The sequence below is a fragment of the Cyclopterus lumpus genome, chromosome 9, assembly GCF_009769545.1.
Source record: "Cyclopterus lumpus isolate fCycLum1 chromosome 9, fCycLum1.pri, whole genome shotgun sequence".
Taxonomy (NCBI): Eukaryota; Metazoa; Chordata; class Actinopteri; order Perciformes; family Cyclopteridae; genus Cyclopterus; species Cyclopterus lumpus.
The window spans coordinates 21,304,024-21,318,235 of record NC_046974.1 but is presented as its reverse complement, the minus strand read 5'-3'; the positions used below and the strand labels follow the sequence as shown (position 1 = coordinate 21,318,235).

General features: G+C 41.2%; 1 protein-coding gene across 1 annotated transcript in view; it reads left to right on the top strand.

The window, feature by feature from the left end:
* The first annotated feature begins 286 nt into the window (after window positions 1-286).
* Window positions 287-14,212, top strand: part of rasef (RAS and EF-hand domain containing) — a 14,991-nt gene continuing 1,065 nt past the window's right edge. The window contains exons 1-17 of the mRNA XM_034540551.1: window positions 287-876; window positions 3,875-4,021; window positions 4,559-4,649; window positions 5,720-5,815; window positions 6,239-6,316; window positions 6,438-6,553; window positions 7,389-7,457; window positions 7,614-7,680; window positions 8,154-8,242; window positions 8,780-9,077; window positions 10,154-10,276; window positions 10,805-10,952; window positions 11,232-11,313; window positions 11,598-11,712; window positions 12,257-12,367; window positions 12,577-12,653; window positions 13,769-14,212. The exon at window positions 13,769-14,212 is cut by the window's right edge and continues 1,065 nt beyond it. Of these exons, the coding sequence (XP_034396442.1) occupies window positions 572-876; window positions 3,875-4,021; window positions 4,559-4,649; window positions 5,720-5,815; window positions 6,239-6,316; window positions 6,438-6,553; window positions 7,389-7,457; window positions 7,614-7,680; window positions 8,154-8,242; window positions 8,780-9,077; window positions 10,154-10,276; window positions 10,805-10,952; window positions 11,232-11,313; window positions 11,598-11,712; window positions 12,257-12,367; window positions 12,577-12,653; window positions 13,769-13,871 (2,115 nt within the window). The 5' untranslated portion in view covers window positions 287-571 and the 3' untranslated portion in view covers window positions 13,872-14,212. The remainder of the gene's footprint in view (window positions 877-3,874; window positions 4,022-4,558; window positions 4,650-5,719; window positions 5,816-6,238; window positions 6,317-6,437; window positions 6,554-7,388; window positions 7,458-7,613; window positions 7,681-8,153; window positions 8,243-8,779; window positions 9,078-10,153; window positions 10,277-10,804; window positions 10,953-11,231; window positions 11,314-11,597; window positions 11,713-12,256; window positions 12,368-12,576; window positions 12,654-13,768) is intronic.

The following is a 14,212-nucleotide window of genomic DNA, read 5'->3' as shown; positions in this document are numbered from 1 at the left end:
CTAGTTTATTCAAGAGCATTACAGGCTATTAGCCTTTCTTCCACAATGAAAGCCCTTTCATTTGGCCTGAAGCTCAGACCTCCTCTATTGTTGAGGTAAGAGAGGAGTGAACACACCCACACGCTCACGCACACGCACACACACACACACACACACACACACACACACACACACACACACACACACACACACACACACACACACAGACACACACACACTGCACACAGGTACTGATGGCTGGCGCGTCACCTGAGTCAGACACAGCGGCTTCTCTGTCCGTCCAGCTGACTGCTGGCTGAAACCAACAGGGGAACTATTTGGTGAAGACAATCCAGCCGCCGAGGCGTCCATGTTGGAGCGGTTTAAACGGGTGAACATGGATTAACCTCGACACCATGTTCCACTGCGTAACAGCTGTCGACATACGTGGATAGGAGCGAAGGAGTTGGGGAGTTACTGGAATCAAACGGTGGTATCGGACGACTAACTTCACCGAGACGTCCTCTTCTTCCTCTTCTTTCTCTTCTCCCCCCCCCCCCCCCCCAGCCAGCCGCTTCCCTCCAGCTGTGTTATGAGCGCAGAGGAGCAGGACCGGCTGCGTAACCTCTTCAACGCCTACGACGTGGACAACTCGGGGCGGATCGAGAGAGACGAGTTTCTCAACATCTGCGCCGAGCTGCAGGTGCCCGCGGCGGAGGCGGACCGGATATTTAACCGACTGGACGTCGACGGCGACGGGACCGTCACCCTGCCGGAGTTCATCGACGGCTTCCACGACCGCTACGGAGAGGACATGGATTCGGACGGCGCAGAGATGTCCGCCGCCTGGGAGAACTTCGAGATGAGACTGGGAGAGCAGGCCAAGTTCATCCCCAGGTGAGAGCGCGCACCTGTCCGCTGATGGCCAGTCACGGAGTCGGGGCTGTTTTTTTTTGTGTTTTTTTTTTAGAAAATATGGAAATTCTTTAGACGATATGAATGTGCTCAACAGTGAGAGTAGTGTGTGTTAAGTAAAGGTGATGGTGAGACATCATCATCGTCATCGCTCCAGGGAAGTTGCCAAATGATATATGAAAGCGGTCAAACCATTTATTAAGTCACACCTGCAGCCACGCTATTAGAATAACTCGCCGTGGCTCAGAAGACAGTGATAGTGACTGTGTTTTTACATGTGTTTATCTTAAAATATGTGTTCCTGAAGGCATCTCATTACAGCCCATAAGGTACATAAATAAGTTATCTTCCAATTAGGATGAGATCTGTGACACAGCTTTTAACAAATAAGTAGATTTCTTTTGAAAATTAGATAATAATTGTTTAAGATATTTTTCAGGCAACAATATCTTTATTGGTCTATGGTTATACACCTGTTAATTTAGTCCAAAACCTTTAGGAGGGTGAGATAAAACCCTCCTAAAGTCTAATTGGGATACTGTACACAACAACTAATGCTCACTGAACGGTACCATGTCATTAATTGTCCTAGCTCATTGGCATGTTGTTGTTGTAACATATTACAGCAGGTTTCCTCTCAGAAGTTCATAAAGTCTCTCATGATTAACTTCATTTATGATTAACTTGTGTGACTTCTTCCACTGAAACTAATGAGGTGATTAGTACAGTTGTCAATATTTTTTTTTGATGATACCACAATTTCTAAGTATTAGGGCTGAGCAATATGGCCGAAGTAAATGTAAGAACATAACGAATATTTTTCCGATAACAAAAAACATTGCAGTGAGTCACAAATCGATTAACTTTATTCTACTATTAAAGATTCTACCATGTAAAACAAAAACAACAATAACAATAATAATAAAGTAGATTATTTTAAACATTAGTTTGCTCAGAGTCGTTCATTTGGATAACACTAAATAATGCGTGAATCACAATATGATTCCACGAGTAATAAAGTATATTTTCAGCCACATCCAGCTGCAGACCTCAGACCAGCGGTTCTCCATTTCTCAGAGACTTGAACCAAAACTAAAGGACATTCACAGTGATGTATTGCAGTATGACTGTCAGCATTGTTGTGTTTCTCTACACATAAAATAGTTAGATATTGCCTTCTTTGTAATTTCAAGGTTTTATGACAACAGCAGTTTTTTTTTTCTCGACCGTGTAGCTCAGAAGGATTTATTTTAATTTTAAGACACTATTTTGAAAATATAACCCTCATTCTTTCTCCCATCTTTGTACAACTCAGGCTTACTATTCCTTCTTGGTGTTTTCAAACATACCTTTGCCTACAAGTCTTTTCATATTATTGTCTGCAGCAGATAATACAATGTATATTTGTCTCGCCCTTACTATCTTCCAGGATTCTCACTATCATGTCTTTCAAGTTTCTAGATTCTTTCTGAATATGTAAGCGACAGTACTGCTTTGAGTTTTTGTTGTCCCGCTTGTCGTGTCTCTGTTGACACCTTTTCTCCAATGAGGCCTCCTGAATCTTTGTATGAATTGAAAAGGATGAACTGGTAAGAATCAGTCGTGACTCAGACATATAGTTTGGTGTCTATCGGACTGATTTGGTGGAAATTAAGGCACTTTTTAACCAATCTCATTAAACGTTTAATTCACTTATGATGAAATATTAAAGTCCCCAAAATGTATTTATTGAGTCAGACCTTCAGGCCTTGCATTCGACTCGTCCTCGCGCTGCAGTGCTGCCATGACATCAGGACATTGATTGTCACAGCGGTGTTGTCTGCTTAATACACTCTTTTATCTTCGAGCAGTTACAATCACTGTTACCGCAGTCAGCTGAGTCATGACACGTTGGGAAACAAATCACGTCAGACAAGTCTCTGTTTTCTAAGGAATGAAAGAGGATGTTGTGTGAGTATACGATCGAGAGAAAAGAGGACACAATCGATTACATTCCAATTCATATTTGTATTGCTGACTGGCGCTGTTGTAAGGAGTGTTTTTTATTTTTAATCTCTCAGCTGATTGAGGCAGGGACTTTTATTTATTCTTGCATAACAACACGGTTCATCTGCACAAGATGTCCTCAAATGTTCCAGAAATATTCCTTTTGAGAAATCCCGTCGCAAATCCCAATCCAGCATGTTTCTTAAGCATGGAAATAATTGTTAATAGCGCCAGAATATGCAACCGTTTCAGAGGTCTGAATTAGGATTCAGGCTTTTGAGTGTGTATTTTTGTATCCTAGCTTTATGATAATAGGCATCTCCCAAACCAAAGAGGAACACTTCATTATTTTGTTGTTGAATTCAGGAGAGATTCTTGAAGTAAATACACATTGGAAACATTGAAAAACCGGTCAAGGTTTTTCAGAGGGATTAAAACAGTTATCTCTGTCCCATTCATTTTAATGTTTGTGACTAATCCTGCGATGAATGACCCAAACAAAACACTTGCACTTTCTGTGAGCATAACCTTATGATTATGATTTTCTTTGGGGTAGAGCTGTTTTCGATGACTTAAACAACGATCCTGAACAAACGATCAAATCAATTACAACCTAACAACAGTTTCTATGTTCAACGTCCCGTGCTTGTTTTGTGTGCGTTTCTTTTATGATGAGTTTGTGTTTGACACGGTATGATGTTGCAGCACACTGTGTGTCACCGTGAGTTGTTGACAGACAGGCAGCAGAGTCTATATGCTTTAGCTTTTCCGGCCAGTCCGCCCTGTCCGAAGGCGAACCCGCTTCAGACGTATGTAATGCACATTTACGACTGCGCTTTATCACCGTATCATCGCAATGATTAGGCTTTACCTGAACTCATCCTTATGGTTTATGTATGGTTTTGTCAACCAGAAGTAGTAAAGTCCTAACATATTGTTGTCACATGCTGTTACTACAGAACAAAGCTGATGTTTAATCCTTAATGTCTTCCAGGAATGAACAAGCAGCTGCGTTGTATCAGAACATCCGGCTGACGGAGCCCCGACTGATAAATCAGTTTGAGAAACTCATCATAAACTTCACTAAAGAGATCAAACAGCAGAACTCAGAGATGGAGAACCTGGCCCTCGCCATCAAACGGTGGGGAACACACACACATACACACACATACACACACACACACACGCACACACACACATGCACACACACACGCATGCACACACACACATACACACACACACTTACACACACTCACTTGCATCCTTCAAAGTAGGTGAAATTAAGATTTTCCACAGACATTCATGTGAAACAGAATGATGGAGTTTGGTAAAAGACAAGCTGCTATTTAAGTATAATGACATTTGATGAGGTATGGATATACAAGTACCTCTTGTTGACAATGGGACTGCAAAAAAATGAGAATGTGTTAACTTCCTTATGTTTACAGTTATATTGATTTGGCCGAGCAACATTTAATGGTCAACAAACATTTCGTTGAAGCTATGTTTCACATAAATCCATCATATCTATATAAAATCAAATGTGATGGTCTTGTTGGGGCTGAAGCTTTCAGTAATCTGAAGAGCTCCCAGTAGATGACGTATTAAACAGAGCAAGGTCTTTTTTTAATTATATTTAATGGATGGGTGGTGAAGTTATGCTGTTATTGTTTTGCAGAGCACAGGACCAGGCATCTATGCAGCTCAGTGAAATGGAAGAGGAGATGGATCAGCGCATTCATGCTGCGGAGAGAAAAACACAAGAGCAGGTGGGACAGAACTCACACAAAAGTCCCCCATATTTGTTTCTCTGAAGTTTATGTAGACAAAAGTGATAAGCAGGCTTGCGTTTGTTCAGCTCTTCCCTCATATCAAACAAACGTAAGCGGCTGAATATCAGATTACTCATCCAAACACAGACACGCCTGCCGATCAGCTGGATTTCACAACACTGTGGATCCCAGATATGAAACAGTAGAAAGATGGAGGTGCTGGATTATGGTTTAGCTTCCAGCAGTTGGTATGTGATATGTCTGGGTCTATTTGTGATGACGGGGGTTTAATGATGTGTTGATGAAAATGATGAACTTGTAAAGAATAAGGGTGCACACTCGGTGGTCCAGGTCAGCTCACATACCAGCACCGTGGCTCCATATCATATGCAACTTCAGGTATGAGAGAAATCAAATTTAGGGATAGATTTGAGTCAATTGCTGTCATTGTTAGCTGCTGACAGCTGTCAATAATGAGGCATGCATATATTAATGGAACAGGAGCTTTTTCATTCTTAAATAAAGTGTTTTTTTTGTCTTGTTAGCATTTGTTTTAGTTTCATGAAAGCTGGAATCTGATGCAAATCATTAAACAGCATGGTGTGTGAAATGATAAAGACTTGATAACAATATTTAGCTTTCCATGACATCAGGGGAAAATGGCTGACTTGGTGACATGACAGAACAGTACAAACCGTGTGATTTATTTCACTTGTATTCATTTAATCTTTCATCTTATCTTTGGCCGTGAAGTTTCTTTCAAGCTTGTGCGGGAACATAAACGCTGTTTTATCACCGCGTGCGTCAACTTATGTAAGTCTGCTGACTCGGGAGCTGCTGTTTGTTTTGTGTTCTGACACCTATAAGAGAGGTCTTTATTTTTAGAACTTGTAGATAGACCGTTGCTGATATTGTTTCCCCAGCGGCGCCCGTCAAAACCTGCCCTAAAATAGTCACGGATTAATGTGTCACAGAAATTACCTAACTGTAGAGAGGATCAAATTTCATAAACTGCCATCTTAATGCAACTAATTATTCAATGTATTTGTGTTTGTTTGTCTTTGAAGGAGAATAGGCGAACAGAGGCTGCACTTGGTGAGTTACGGAGAAGTTATGAGACTGAAGTGTGTGAGCTGCAGTGTAAGATCCAGACGATGCAGATGGTAAATGTTTCCCCTCTTTGACTGCACCTCATTTTCACTACAACACACCATCAACACTGTAGGTCAATATAGACTCCAGCAGTCACAGCCCTCTTACGTGATTCTGCTCCGTGTTATGTAGAGCATGAAGATCATAAGCAATGTTCAAACTAAGGATTTATTATCTAACTTAATTACATCCTTAAGGGCTAAGGCTTCATAAGTACTGCACCGCTTTAATTTAGATGTAAGCAACAACAAGAAAAAGCCTCTTAAAAGTGAAGTTTATTGTGCATGTTTGGTAAAAGCACAGTTCCGCTTAATAGTATGATAAACACTGACGGCATTCACAAGAAGCTGAACCAAGACTGATTTACTCTTTCACTCGTGAAAACACGAAATGTCAAGTAACCGTAATCTTCAATATGTGAACTCGTTCATCAGATAGAAGAGAAGTACAAGGACATCACTGTGAAAGACGAGAGTCCGGCGTTGAGGAAGAAGCTCAATGAGCTCACAGTGGTGAGGCTGAATGTTCCTCCACGCATTGACGAATGTCGGGGAGTTTTTGCATATCAGGCAGAGTTGTTACTTTCCTCTCAGCTCCTCCTCTACAGCCCACTCAGACTCGTTCTCTCTGCAGGAGAACCAGCGGTTAAAGCAGGAGCTGTTGAAGTCTCAGACCAAAGTGGCCTGTCTGCGCAGTGAGATGGACTCGCTGAAGACGGAGCTGACCGATCAAAGCATCAGCTCTGAACGGTGATCTTACTAGAGTGTGATCTGGGTTTGTTGTATCTACGCCGGGTGTTCACGTTTACAATTTCTTCAAGTTTCAGTGTGTTGTTGAGTTTCAATTCTTTTTTCGCGGTCCTTTTTGTTTACCGTTTTTTGAGAAGCGAATTGTTTCATAAGACTACACCTCTGTCTACATTCTTTGCTTCCAGTGTAAACTCTGAAAGTCTAAACCTGCAATTACTGGGTTGCAGAACAGGTTTTCTCTTCATTTTCTCACATCTCTTTAACATTTTTGTGAACTTGAGAGGAACAGATATTGTTCTCCGTCACATGAAGTAAGCTGTTGAGATATTTCTCTGTAGAGCAACAGAGAATCACCGCCACCGTCCCCCTGATGGTGCATTTGTTCCTGGGGGGGGTGTATTCATTTTGTCTCAGCTGAAACAGGATATCCTGGAGTGACTGAACACACACACACACACACACACACACAATAACCTCTTCATGAGCGTTACTCAGCAACAGAAGCGACAGGGCCACTAGCAGGATGATACTCCGCCTCCTGCTCCTCCTCTTTTGAGGCGTCTCATGTCAGTCATGAATTTGGTGTGATGTCATTGTGTCAATCAGTTGATCTGATGGGAACAATTATCTGGTTTTATTGACTTTAATTGGGATACAGAAGCATGGAAATATCTCTCGTCCTTTCTATTGTCAGTTTTCAAAGTCCTGGAACTGTTGTCGGCCATGTTGGGTCACTAAAAAGAGATTTTCACTGGCAGTAAGTCAGGTTGTGATAACTGTGATTGCTCTTTTGGTTTATATTCATAACAATAAACATGTTGGTGTTTTGCTGCAGAGACGAGGAGTTCATGAAAAACTTCTCTGATGAGCGAGACATCCTGGAGAGCCAGATCGAGATTCTGCAGTAAGTCAGACACTAACTAATGTCAGTATGTCAGAGATGTGTTCTAGAGATGGCAAGAGATGTTGCTGTTGTCAGAAATGACTTGGATTCAAGAAAGAAAATATATATAGGAGAATAAATAAGTGTAATACTGCGGATCTCCTTCTGTGTGGATAGGACGGCCAACAGGAAGCTGCACGACAGCAACGATGGCCTGAGGACCGCCTTGGAGAGGACCAGCAGGGTAAAGCTGCACAGTTAACAGAAGAATAATCACAGTTCAAAACTAGTGAAGTTATTTCATTCATTGGGTTGGTAGACTCCATATCAACTTGGTATTCTGATGCTTCTTTCTATAAATAGTCAGATTCCTTTGGGTCATTCGACTGGATTTATTTGGGGCTTATATTGCTTTGAGATGAGCTTCAACCTTTTTTTCTTTTTTACAATCGCTGTTGTTGTTTGCAAGACATTCAAGTTGATTTGCAGTCTAATAGACCTCATCGCCTAAATTGATTAATCAGGTTTTACTTCAGCTCTCTCTGCTGATTGTATATTTGGCGATCCATTTTCAGAAAACAGTTTTGATTAAAAATGTCTTGTTAAGATGAAATATGTATGTTGTGTTACATTGTTCAGCAAAACTATCGCAGTACGACTATTTGTCAATTTCAGGAAATGATGGCAAACTAATTTTGAATTGCTGTTGTCTTCCAGTCTAATAACAATGGATCCCCAGGAGACATAAAGGACAGAAGCAGAAGTAAAAGCATCTGCTACACATCCCCTTACGCACTAATGGATCGGTAAGACCGTCTATCTTTATATGTGTTTAAATATCACCATGCATTCTGCACCTCAGGTGAGTGCTATTCTTTTAGTATACATATATGTTATCATAATCTTATTCCTAAAGCATTTGAATTCATCCTTTGAGAAACTCGGCATTGTTGAGCACTAACTTACAGTTTATCATTTTCAGTTGTATGGAGGACAGAAGTCCAATGTTGTAGATTTAGTAAACAGTAGATTTAGGATGATTGAATGCTGAGCAGCTGTGTATTAACATAGAAGTAAAAATATATGTTGAACGTGCTGAGAAATATGTTTAACGAGCTGTCCAAGCTGAGAAGTTGAACGACATGATTCTGTGGTGTGAAGGGGTTTAGGGGTCAGGGGCTGTCTCAATGTGTAAAGGAGGAAGATATGAATGACATCTTAATAAGTGGTGGAACTGCAACTGCAATAAAGCATTTTAGCATTAGCAGTATAAGAGTTACATGATGTGATTTACAGACAATCAAAGCCCCCCCCCCCCCTTTATTTCCGGACCTCTTCCTCAGGTTCTGCCAGCGCATGGAGGAGTTCCCTGTGTACAGCCGCCGACCCAGCTGTGACAGTCTGGCCTTGGCCATGTGTGACCCGGGCATGAGGCGCAAGCACAGCAGTGAGTGCGAGGAGGACAGCCTGCCTGAGCTCTACATCGACAGCGGCCTGTCGACGCTCAGAGGTTCCCACGGAGGCTACGATTCAGAGCAGGAGGCAAAAGGTCAAGAAGAAGAGGAAGAGAAGGAGATGGAGGAGAAGAGAGAGGAGCATGACGACAAGGATAGTGCAGCGAGAGAAGACTCTGACCCTGAGGTGAGACAACAAGAGACACGAGTGGACGTGCCCATCGATGCTGCTGCAATGCGGTATTTGTTTGAACAAGTCCGAGAGTCTGCAATCACTCGCCGACGGCTCTGTGTAGCCCAATGTCATCATAGCAACATGCTCACAACGACAACGCTGGCACGCGGATGCAGGTGTCGTGTTAACCGCGACACGGTTTGAGCATGCGGACGTTTGCTAAGCAGTAGGGCTGCAACTGATGCCTGTTATCCATGCCGATTAATCTGTCAATTAATATCGATTAGTTGTTTGGCCTATACTGTTGTATTGTGTCTTATCCTGTATTGTCTACTATTGTCGTATGTTTGTTATGGTCTGGCAAGGGACTACAGATGCAAATTAGCTGTAGCTATAATCTGGTACAGTGCATCAAATGGTGACATTTATGTTTTAACTGTACATGGCCCCTTTTAAATAAAAATAGGATAATAAAATGATATAAAATGTCAGGAACGCCGTTGAGTGTTCCCCAAAGCCCTGGGTGACATCCCCACATGTCTTGTTTTGACAATAACTCAAAGGATAGATATGGTTATTTTCACAGAGGCGTACATAAGACCATAAAATATTCACATTTGAAAAGTTTGAAAGAATGTTGACTTAAAATAAAGAAACTACTCATTCCGATTCATTGATTATCAAAGTCGTTGCAGGTTAATTAAATAGTAGATTTATCGATTAAGTGCCAAGAGTTCTAAAGATATGAAGGATATTTCATACAGACTTTTCCATGGCTACTATTCAATTCAATTCAATTCAGTTTATTTTGTATAGCCCAATATCACAAATTACAAATTTGCCTCAGAGATGCCACGACATCCCTGTCCCAGGACCTCACATCGAATCAGGAAAAACTCCCCAAAAATAACCTTTCACGGGGAAAAAAGGGAAGAAACCTTCAGGAGAGCAACAGAGGAGGATCCCTGTCCCCGGATGGACAGATGCAATAGATGTCATGTGTACAGGTTACAGTAATAACATGTGAATTATGAGTGTGAGTACATTGTTGTGCTAATGTGTGCTGCTGCTGTGTGCCTACATAACAGCCGGCGGAGACTCAGGACGGTGAGTCAGCATTCGGGTCAGACAGCAGCTCAGTTTTGGAGTGGAAGCCATCTGAAACCCCGGCCCCCACGATACGGAAAGCCCTGAGTGCCATCAGCGTTCGGGTAAGAGAGAGACGGAAGATGAGAGAGAGGGGAGGTTATCCTGTAGAAGATAGGAAGGAGAGATGTGTTCTGCCACCACCATTGTAATGTTTATAAGTCTCGCGCTACCATCACGTCAAACTTTCCTTTTGTGTTTTCAAAACGAATGGCCAGATTTACATAGAATTTGCTGCAGATATAGATAAATAGCTGGATTTGGTCTTACTTCGGGACAAACGTTACAGTTTTAGAAAACTGCTCAGTGTGTCCTTTTATATTGTGTACATTGCGATCTCTAGTTGTTGCTCGTGGGGCTTAAGAGCGTATTGTATGTATATTTGAACACTTCCTGGCCTGCAATGAGCCATAAATTCCTCTTCTCTATCCGTGAACAGAATTTATGATGGACAGAGATACAAATAAGAAAAGCAACAATTGCAAAATAGAGGACGAAACATATTTAACATGAAATAAATGTGCAGTCAAGTTACCAGTGTTGCATGGCTCACTCTTCCTTGCCTCCGCTCTGCCTCTCTGTCCCTCCTCCAGGAGGGCAACAACATCATGGACCTGGGCTGCATAACATCAGAGAAGGCCTACAGGATCGTCCTGGCTGGAGATGCTGCTGTGGGAAAGTCCAGTTTCCTGCTTCGCCTCTGCAAGAACGAATTCAAATTAAACTCCAGCGCTACACTGGGTGAGTTGGTGAAACCGAAGCCAGCTGTTTGCCGTTGTTATGTTGGATTAGCAAGCTTTATTGTCTTGTTCCCTCTTCCTTTACCTGTCAAATCGATGGCAAAAAAACATATTTCCCAAGATATGCCCACTGACTAATTAATAATTAATTTCTGCATATGGGCCAGGAAGTCATAGCTTCAGAAAATATCCAGTTAATCTGATATAAGGCACTTACTGCTTCGTAAGACGTGTCTTTTCTCTTGTAGTCATGTTAGTTTTGTCTCCTTCGTGTGTTCAGGAGTGGATTTCCAGATGAAAACTCTGGTTGTGGACGGAGAGCCTGTTTCACTACAACTATGGGACACTGCAGGACAAGAGAGGTGTGTGTGTGTGTGTGTGTGTGTGTGTGTGTGTGTGTGTGTGTGTGTGTGTGTGTGTGTGTGTGTGTGTGTGCGTGTGTGTGTGTGCCTGATATGTTGGTTACCTTACACTTTTCATTTATAGATGTGTTTTTAACAGCTTTTTATCACGTGTGTTATGTTCCTGAAAAGTAAACTCATTTGTGCATAAGGACATTCTGTATTTATCCTATCACAACCAGTGAGTATACCAAGGGTCATATATCTTTGTGTTCATCTTGAATCATTTTCTCTCCTCATCTCAGGTTTCGCAGCATTGCAAAGTCGTATTTCCGCCGGGCCGATGGTGTGTTGCTGCTGTACGACGTCACCTGTGAGAAGAGCTTTCTTAATGTTCGAGAGTGGGTGGACATGATCGAGGTAATGCAACACTCTGCTGAAAAGTTGCTGACTGACATTGATTGTTTGTGGCAAAGAAGTTCCAGACCTCAGCAGAATGTAGTGAAGGTGAAATCCATCTGTAATGTAAATTTGTATTGGCAGCGTTGGTGTTATTATAAGGTAAAAAGTCATTTGAATATCAAACTAAGTGATCTTACTTTTTTCCTTCTCTTATTTTACATGCAGCAGATATGTAAGTGTTGGATGTACATTGTTTGGATTGTGCTCTGCTGTTATACCGTGGACATGCTGACATTTATGTGGCTTTTGATGTGTGCATGCTTTACGTGCATGTCATGTGTTTTCTGATATAATGCACTAATGTGCACTCTGTGGTGCTTAACGTCAAACCAATTGTTTCAGTTTTTTAAAATGTATTCAGCACATACATTCTGTTGTCAGCAAGCTGCAAAAGTATGTATACAGCAGTTTACAGTATGTAGGTACTCTGCAATATTTGGTTTTCCTTTTTCATTTGTTACTTTATATTTCATATTTTATTTTGGTATTTTGGTATACACAGCAGGACGTGTCCCAGGAGGATATTCCCATCATGCTTGTGGGTAATAAGTGTGATCTTAGACAAGATGGAGCGAACTGTGTTCCAACCAGCTATGGAGAAAAACTGGCCATGGTAATGACAAATAAACACCGTCGATTTATTTTAAATACGCTATATTTTAATGTCGTAATCACTCTGAACATTTGGTACACTGCCTACATACTAAAACTGTAATCCTAGTTTAATCCAAATGTCAATCACTCATTACTCAATGTGTTGCTCGGTGTAGGGTTATGACATATGTGATTAAAAATGAATGATTTCCTTTATTCACCCAACAGACATACAACACTCTGTTCTGTGAAACTAGTGCCAAAGAGGGCTCCAACATCCTTGAGGCGGTGCTGCATCTGGCCAGGTGAGACAACTGATTCACTTACAAGTTTGTGTATTTTTATGTCCTTAGGTCTTACCTTGTAGGGGACATTTTGGTTGTTAAAAACAGGTGCACTTGATACATAATTATTGTCTTCCATTTAGTTCTGTCCAGGGCTGTCTGTATGTGCAGGCTGATTGGCATGGCTTGGTAGTGGGACATTAAAATCAAACACTGCTGACGTTAAATTAACATGTCTGCCTTTTTTGAAAATCTTTTTTGATCTTTTGTTTTATTGGTAAATTCCAAAAAGAGCAATCAGGACCACCTTAAATGTAGTTATGAACAGCATAATGCTCTTTATGCCAAGCTCCTAATTGGGACCGTTGCTGTGTGTGAAGAAATGAGAACAAGATTATTGCTGCAATGGAAAACTAACATGGAGGTTAAAGGTGCACGGTGGAGTTTCCTTGTAAATAAACAAAAAGTGATGTTTATATTCAGTGTTACCCACCAAACCACAATGTGGGTATCCTTGAAGTCAAACAAATATGTTGAATGCATTTCTTTCCTTATAAAACATTTGCAAATTAATTTAAATCTTTATAATTCTGCATTGTTGACATGCATGTTTAGTTCCTATCTACTCGTCTTCTTCTTCTCTACATTGGCTGGAGCATTGCAGCATAGCTTGGCATGTTGCTGCCACCTGTTGGTATGAAACAGGGACCCGCTCATAGAGATACAGCATCATAGAGCTATTATTAATAATAATAATAATAATAATAATGCATTGAATTTATATAGCGCTTTTCATGATACTCAAAGACACTATTAGAGGCCAATTCCTTTACAAGGAACCTTTATATCCGTCTCAATTAGCAAGTCCTCTATGTGGACCGACATGACATAACACCCTAAACAACGTTTTCCTCGAGTTCTTATTAGTTTAATTGGATTGAGGTCTGTATAACTTTGTCTCTGCTGACCTCCATTAGCGGCAATGTAATTGGTTGATCCCTGAGGACAACGGATTGGCAGCTACATAAAAAAAACACAATACTGTAAATGTAAAATACTGTATGTTTTAGAGCGAGACTTTCCTCCCTAAATTGTTCTAATGTTCCCCCTGTTTCTCTTTTTTTTCCACTCCGTAGGCAGGTAACCAAACAGGCTGCATTTGATGACAAAAGTCACTACCAGTCGCTGCCCAAATTAGATGCTCCCAGGAACAAACCAAACTTCTCCTGCTGCACCTGATCAAATCCATCAGAGCCGGACCTTATCACAGGTGATTAAAGGACTACAAATGCACACAACTGGCAAAACAGGAGCAAGACATAATCTCTGCAGGAGCATAGCAACAGGAACAAACCATCGTCGTGAATAACCAACACAATTAAACATGTGGATTAAGTGAGCAAACGATCATGGGATCCCAGCAGAATACTCACGACGTCTCACATCTGTTCATATTTCTTTTTGTCATTGAAGGTTATTATTTATATATGATATATTGAGCTGTATTTCCGCCACAACTTGGAGTCAAACTGTGAGTTATTTTATGAATGTTGAAGACGGTGCAAACTTCTTGCCATGTG